The sequence below is a fragment of the Petaurus breviceps genome, unplaced genomic scaffold (assembly GCF_028583685.1).
Source record: "Petaurus breviceps papuanus isolate PSGF00001 unplaced genomic scaffold, PetGlider_PUasm1.0 220, whole genome shotgun sequence".
In the NCBI taxonomy this organism is placed as follows: Eukaryota; Metazoa; Chordata; class Mammalia; order Diprotodontia; family Petauridae; genus Petaurus; species Petaurus breviceps.
Window position 1 is genome coordinate 22,786,306 of NW_027185876.1, and position 7,769 is coordinate 22,794,074.

Below are 7,769 nucleotides of genomic sequence, written 5' to 3' on the forward strand. Positions count from 1 at the left end.
AGGAAAGGAAAGGAAAGGAAAGGAAAGGAAAGGAAAGGAAAGGAAAGGAAAGGAAAGGAAAGGAAAGGAAAGGAAAGGAAAGGAAAGGAAAGGAAAGGATGGTCTAGTAGGTAGAAAGCTGGCCTTGAAGTCATGAATACCAGGAATACCAGGGTTCCCATCCTATCTCTGACATATATTGGCTATGGGTTTCTGGGCAAGTCATGGAAATCGGTGACCCAGAAAACTCTCTTGAACTATTAATTGCATAAAAGGCATCAGCCTACATTAGTAGAATGAGTTTTCTCACCTAGAGTCCCCCATACCAGTGAAATCACAGGTCTAATTCCCATTCCTATGATTATTTTCTATTCCTTTAAAAGCTGGTAGCATCTCCACTACTATAGTGCTTTCTGGGAGGGCTGGTGGGTGCCAGACTTTTAGTTACCAAGTGCTACAGTGGATCAGGGGATCACTCCCCATCTCATCTAGCTGTTACCAAATGCCCATTTTGTGCCTATCAGGCTTAGACTAACTCCATAGAATTGTCATCTATCCCACAGAAACTATAGAAACATGCAAAGAAGCAGCTGATTTCAGTGATTATATTGGGGCTTTGGGATAAGATAGCACTTTACAAAATACTTTCTCCACAATCACTCTGTAACGTAGGTATTGCAAGTATCATACCCATCTTGTAGACAGAAAATAGCCTCAGAGAATTGAAGTGACTTCGTCTAAGGTCACACAGCTAAGAGCTGACTCAGATCTCTTGCCTCCAAGTCCAGTGTTCATCATGCTGCCTCATAGATGCTGGCTTCTGTTTGGGTTGCTACTTGTCTCTCTGATTTGCTTTCTACTCTCTCAAGTTACCCTTCTCTCTAAGCATCTTTCTGATCTCCTGTTGACTGCCTGTCTATGTTAAAGCTGATTTTATTCTAGCCTCCTTCAAATCCTGGTATTGTATTTGCTCTCCCCCCCCCCCCAAATTGTTGATAATTTCTGGCCTCTCAGCCTGTGGATTATAAATTCCTTGAGGTCGGGGAGGGGCTGCTAGACTGTGAAGTCAATAGAGCACAAGGCTTAGAACCAGAAAGACTTCATGAGTTCAGATCTGGCCTCAGACACTTACTAGATCCCAGGCAAGTCACTTAATCCTTTTAGCCCCAGTTTCTCATCTGTAAAATGAGCTGGAAAAGAAAATTGCAAAGCACTGCAATATCTTGACCAAGAAAACCCCAAAATGGCATCATAACGAGTCCAATATAATTGAAATGACTCAACAACAACAACAAATGAGGTCAGAGACTAATTTTGGTTCTGCCTTTGCACATAGTAGGAGCTTAACAAATGCTTATTTGATTATTTCATCATTGGGACATTCTTCATATTTATACAACTAGTGCCTTGCACATAATAGGAGCTTAATTAATGTGTTGGATTGACTGGAGATCTCTCTTGATCTACTCCTGATCCCCTGCTGTCTACAACCTTTGCCTCCCATGCCTTGGAGCTTACGCTGAAGCGAGTTTCTTGCCAGCTAAAGTATTTGTTGTACTTTTAGAGTTCCTCCCCTGTAGTGCGAGGCACTTAATCACCATGGCATTGTTGGCTGGTGTCTATGCACAATCATAAAGCTGGAAAATCAGGTCATTCACAGCAAACCTCCCAGTCACCTGCTTCATGGAGATCCCTTACTTACTCAAATGTTAGGTTTGACTATCTCCCTCAGCCTCTTAATTAAAGCAAAACAAGAGAGCTTCTCTTTTCATAGTGTGTGTCCTGGCAATCAGATTCCTGGGAGATGCTTGTGCTGTGGATAAGCCACTTAATTAGTTTTCTGATTCTTAAGACCTTGCTTCACTGCCTTTTCCTTCCATCCTCCCCTTTTCTTCCTTCCTTTCATCAATCAATAAGTGAGCATTTATTAGGCGATTACCATGCTCAGGCAGAGTGCTAAGCACTGGGAAAACAAAGCAAAAGCATGCCCTGCTGACAAGGAGTTTCATTCTCACGGAGAAGACAACTCATACATAAATAGAAACATACAACAAAGATACAGAGGGGGAAAAGGAGAAACCTTGGAGGGGAAGGCACTAAAGTTGGGGGCCAAAGCAGAGAGGTGACTAGAAAGGCCTCCAGTAGGAAGGGAGACTGGTCACAAAATTTCAATTCAGTAAGCAATTATTAATGCTACTGGATGCAAGGTTCTCTGCTAAGCCTTGAGGAAGGGGGGTTGCACAAAGACAAAAAAGAGACATAATTCTTTTTTTTTTTTTTAAGCAATCAGGGTTAAGTAACTTACTCAAGGTTACATGGCCAGTTATTTCTGGGTGTGGTGCTGAGTATCTGAGCCCAGATTTGATCCAGGTCATCCTCACACTAGAGCCGGTGCTCTTACTCACTGAGCCACCTGGCCGCCCCTAAGCAATTGGGGTTAAGTAACTTGCTCAAGGTTACACGGCCAGGTGTTTCTGGGTGGGTGCTAAGTGTCTGAGCCCGGGATTCGATCTCCAGGTCTTCTCAACACGGGAGCCGGTGCTCTTACTCGCTGTGCTACCTGGCCACTCCAAGAGACATAATTCTTGCCCTCAGGAAGCTTATAGTCTAATAAACTCCTACTCCAGACATTTAATTTCAGATTCATGGAGTTAGAAGGCGGAACAATAATCTACTCTTGTTTCAAGAGAATGGAGGTCTTAATACAAGGCAAACCACTTTTTGTACTACCTCAAACATCCTTTAACCACAAATATTTCACGATTCCTTTAATCGAGTGTAGAAGCAAAACTAGACATTTTTCAGCCCAAACTAAGTTTCCCAGATCCTATATACACCTCTGCCTCCAATGAGTCCTTTTAAAGGCAGGCATCCTCAAATTTATAAGTATTTCCCATGATATGGGATGGTAGAAAGAACCTTTTACCTAGGATATGATGACCTGGGATCTAGTCCTGACTGCTATCTTCTGACTATGTGACTAACCCTTGGCCCTGAGTTTCCATATATGTAGAATGAAAAGATTGGACTAAAGTGCCATAGCATCTCTATGAACCTATGAATGCACCCTCCCACTCACATTACAGTCCCCTAGACCAAGCCAAAAATTTGTGGAGGTCAGGCAAAGGTGTGCTGGTAAATGTTTAACAACCAGCCCTCTGAAGAAAAACAAAGTCTAAAACTTTTAAGCTTAATCAGAATTATTAGCATTTTTTCCCATCACTCTCCTCCTCCCAATCCCTTCCTAGATGTTATTCTCAACTCCTTACTCTCACTCCCCCCATATCCAATCTGTTGCCAATGTCTTTTTATTTTACCTTTGTCAGCATTCTCATATGGCCCCTTTTCTTCTCTAATACTATTCTCCACCCTACTCCAACACACACACACACACACACATACACACACACACACTAATGTTGTTATTCAGTCATGTCCAACTCTTCATGAACCCATTTGGGGTTTTCTTGGCAGAGACACTGGACTGTTTTGCCATTTCCTTCTCCAGCTCATTTTACAGATGAGGAAACTGAGGCAAACAGGGTTAAATGACTTGCCCAGGGTCATACAGCTAGTACATGTCTTAAGACCAGATTTGAACTCAGGAAGATAAGTCTTCCTGACTTCAGACCCTGCACTGTATCCACTGGGCCATCTATTTGCCCTTCAGGTGAGGTAAAGGAACACAAGTATTTCACCAGCTTGATGGAAACTGAGTGATCAGTAAGCCAGGTATCATTGTCTTTTCATCTACAAAATGTGAATAATAAAAGCACCTACCTCACAGGGTTGTTTAGAGGGTCAAATGATATAACATATAAAATGCTTTGCTAAACCCTAAAGTACTGTATAAGTTAGCTCCAGCTAGGTCTCCATTGATATAAATAGATTCTGTTCTTGACAAATTTATTCACTGATTGCTTGGGGCTTTGATGAATCTGTCATCTCATCAATGCAATTACTCCCTCCACTGATGCTGATTGCAACCCATCCCACCATTGCAAATCATGTCCATATCCTCCTGTAAGTCTGGCATGGCAAGATAGTCTATCCAAAGTGTCCAGGGGCCTTCCTCTAGCGCTTATATTGACAAGAGAGCACAAGGGTGATCTATTAGTATAACCTTCTCCTAGATGTTTAGTTTTATAGCTTGTTTTTTATTTGAGACTTACCTGAAATGTCTGATCTTGGTTTTTCTTGTATGAAACCTGCTTCATACTCCCTGTAGACCATTTTCTTAAAGGTAGGCTCTGAGGGCTTTAAACTAGGCATGAAACACAAAAGTCCTGTTTAAAAGCTCTGCTATAGATAGACTTTTATCATTCAAGACCTCTTTTGCATTAACTTGGAGGAAGGATTTTTTTCCTTAATTTTTTTCATTTCACTTTTTTTCAATTCAGGAAACATTTGTTCCTATTATGTTCCAGAAGTGTTCTAGGTTCTGGAGATACAAAGATAAAAATAACACAGTTCTTGCTCCCAAGGAATGATTATGGTGGAAGGGGAGGGGCTGGTTTGCTACATAAAAGATGTAGGTTGATAAGCATTGTACAAGACAAAGAGTGAGAGACAGGGAAGTAGGGGAGATTCCAAAGCACAATGTGTTATCATCAAATACAACCAGCATGGTAAGGGACCTTCAAATCATACATAGAGGTTCTTTTAAAAGGACCAAGTATGTTTAGCCAGAAGAGTAGATTTATGGAGAGATTTGGTAGCTATTTTCAAGTATAGTACTTGAAAGGCTCTCCTAGGGAAGAGTGATCATACTGATTCGGCCTGGCCCCAGGAGGCATGTCTAGAAGCAGGTGGAATTAGGCCCACATGTCAGGAAAGCTTAACAATTAGAGTCATTCCAAAGCAGGAGGCCTTCAAGCAAAAGTGGATGACTAATTGTTGAGCATGTTGAGGGTGGGTGGTTAATTTTCAGGTATGATTTGGACTATTTGGATTAAGGTCTCTTCAAACCCTCAAATTATGTAATTTTTGAAGTAATTGAATAAGTTTTATTTTCACTTTTAAAAATACCTCAGGACAAAAGATAAACATATGATATTTTGTTCCCAAAGGTCATTTGGGTACTGTTAATGTGAAATGAAAGAAAAGTCTCTAACATGTTCATTCTATTCAACTAAACTTAGGGGAAAGAGTTGACACTATTATGATTTATCTTTAAAAAAGATCTTGTTCAGTGGTTTCAGTCATGTCTGACTCTGTGATCCCATTTGGAATTTTCTTGGCAAAGATACTGGAACAGTTTGCCAGGTCCTTCTCCAAAATTATCTAGCTACTTAAAAAGTCACATATAGTTTTTCCAACTGACTTTTGGCTATAATTGGAAGATATTTAGGCTGTTTTCCCAATTTAATGAACCAAGTTTTCCAATAAGTTCTTTCCAGGAAAGGAACCTGATTGGCCAGACCATCTTGGGGCTTTCCTCATTCTTCCTTTGCAAGGCCTCAGTAACTGATGTACAGGTGATAACTCTTCCTAGGACTATGATGGAAGTCCTTTAGGAGATAGGGGTTGGAAGATAGAATTCACAACCCCCTCACATGCTAATCATGTTATATCAGGAATGGAGTTGTTCTTTTCAGAGAGTTTTCATGGCACTTTGGTTATTAACTAGGCTTGAATCCAGTATAAACAAGACAAACCAACAACTAAATTAGTTTCCTCTAGATAAGCATGAAAGCATGATTGTTTTCTTTGAATCTTCTAATAGCAGGGCCCTAAATGAATTCATATAAAAGTAGATTATCATCTTATACTTCAATTCAATCCCTTTAACATTCACTTTAATACAACTAAAATTTTTAAGTGGAGAATTTTAGTCATTCAAACACCAAACAAATAATTTTGTAATCTAGGGGGCTCTCAGAAAATTTTGACCTAACTTGGCAGATAACTCCATTTTGCAACTCTGAAAGAGGAACATCTTTCCCAATCAGCCAAGCTGTGGTTTCAGGTTGAAATAAGTATAATATTCCTATTGGCCCTATTTTAAAATAAAAACAAGCACAGTTCATTGGAATTCTCACCTAGCATAGATTTGCTTTTGGATTCCAACTATTCCAGAGAAGTTCTGTTTTGCCTTTGAAAGTTTCTAAGTTGTGAGACCAGTTTGAAAAGCAAACATAATCCTCTGATTTAATTCAAAGCCTTTTCATGGATACATGCATTTTAATCAACATTTGACTAATAAAATGGAGAGTCTAAATGGGACAATTCAGTCTTATAGGCATGTAGAGGTTAAAGATAGTCACAGAGAAGGAAGAAACATACCAGGTAACTTTGATAAGGCAAATTTTAAGAAACATAAAATAATAGATTTATTGCTTTTTCTCACGGTGATTTTTTTTAGGGGGGGGGAACAGTACCATACATAAACCAGAAATCAAATGATGATCACAAGCAATTTGGATTTGCATCTTAAAGTCTGCATCTAGACTTTTTAGAACTTGAAGATAATAAAATCATAGAGTTCAGGCTGGGAGGGCTGGTCCTTAAAGATCATTTAGTTCAACTTTCTCATTTTAAAGAGGAGATGAATAAGGCTCAGAGAGAGTGTGACTGCCCAAGGTTACACAAGTAGTAATTGTCAGAGACAGGATTTGAACCCAAATCTTCCAATTCCCAAGGCAGTGTTATTCTACTATATCACACTATCTCCTGAGATCTATGGATAATAATGCACATAAAATATAAATAACTTTTAGAAGCAGTCAGGTAGGCAGGAATAATTTTTACTCTGACAATTCAAAGAAGGATGTTGACAATTTGGTTAATTGGAATAGTTTGTGCTCAATATTTTGTACTTTTCCCATATTCAGAAATCAAATTCACTAATAAAATGATGTTTACTGAAAATACAAAGATCCCAGCTCATTAAACCTTATTAGGTTAAACTTAATTATTAAGTGCTCCCCAAGTAATAAAATGCACAAATAAAGGAGTGATATTATATTATGACCAGGATGTTGCATCATATCCTGTCAATTGCAGTTAAAATGAGGGAATAGCCAGGTCTAGTGTGGGCTGTCCCAAGGAAAGAGTCTATTTTCCAGAGAGACAGTGAGGCAAACTTCCTGTTACCTTCTCGTCTAACCCCACTCCCCCATTGCCCCAGGTCTTGAATTACCTTGGGTTGTTGGTCTGAGGGCGGTAGGTCCAGTTGATGATCTGAGCAACTATATAGCGATGCCGGACAGCTGCTTCTGCTACATGCTGCCCCAAGCCCAGCCACCCAATACCCAGGACCACAAGGACCCAGAGGCTCAGGCGGCCTGGAGACATGGTTTCCACTCCTGCCAACAGCAGCCCCAGGAGCTGCTGGGGCAGGCACGTTGGTGCTGCTGACCTCTAGGGAGAGTACAGTCTGGGCTGCAGTGAGCCCTGGGAGGCTGTGGGTAGTAGTGTCTTCCCTTTGAAGCTTCTGTCTGAAGTCACAGCAGCCACTGAAATTCCCTCCCCCTTCTTTGGGGCTCACAGGCATTGAGGGAGGCTACCTCCACTGGACAGGTGGTTGGCTGGCTCACTGCCTAATGGGACAGTCAGGTGTGAAGGGTAGCAGCTAGTCTTCCTGTCTCTTCTTATTGCAGGAAACAGTGAGAAAAAGGGCCAGACAGTCCAGTTTCCAGGCAGGGAAATGGCCAGAAATTCTTGATCCAGTGAGAGGACTGTATTCCTTAGCCTCCCAATCCCAGAACACCACTTAAGCTAATAAAACCTGCCCCTTTCCCCCCCTCCCCTCATGCCCCAAACTTGCCAGTGTCAAAGTTCACTCTTTT

The 7,769-nt window shown here is 40.8% G+C and overlaps 1 protein-coding gene across 1 annotated transcript in view; it reads right to left on the reverse strand.

Moving 5' to 3' along the window:
• Positions 1-7,318, reverse strand: part of F5 (coagulation factor V) — an 85,872-nt gene extending 78,554 nt beyond the window's left edge. The window contains exons 1-2 of the mRNA XM_069094740.1: positions 7,121-7,318; positions 4,152-4,243 (exon numbers count right to left, since the gene is read on the reverse strand). Of these exons, the coding sequence (XP_068950841.1) occupies positions 4,152-4,243; positions 7,121-7,275 (247 nt within the window). The 5' untranslated portion in view covers positions 7,276-7,318. The remainder of the gene's footprint in view (positions 1-4,151; positions 4,244-7,120) is intronic.
• Positions 7,319-7,769: the final 451 nt, after the last annotated feature.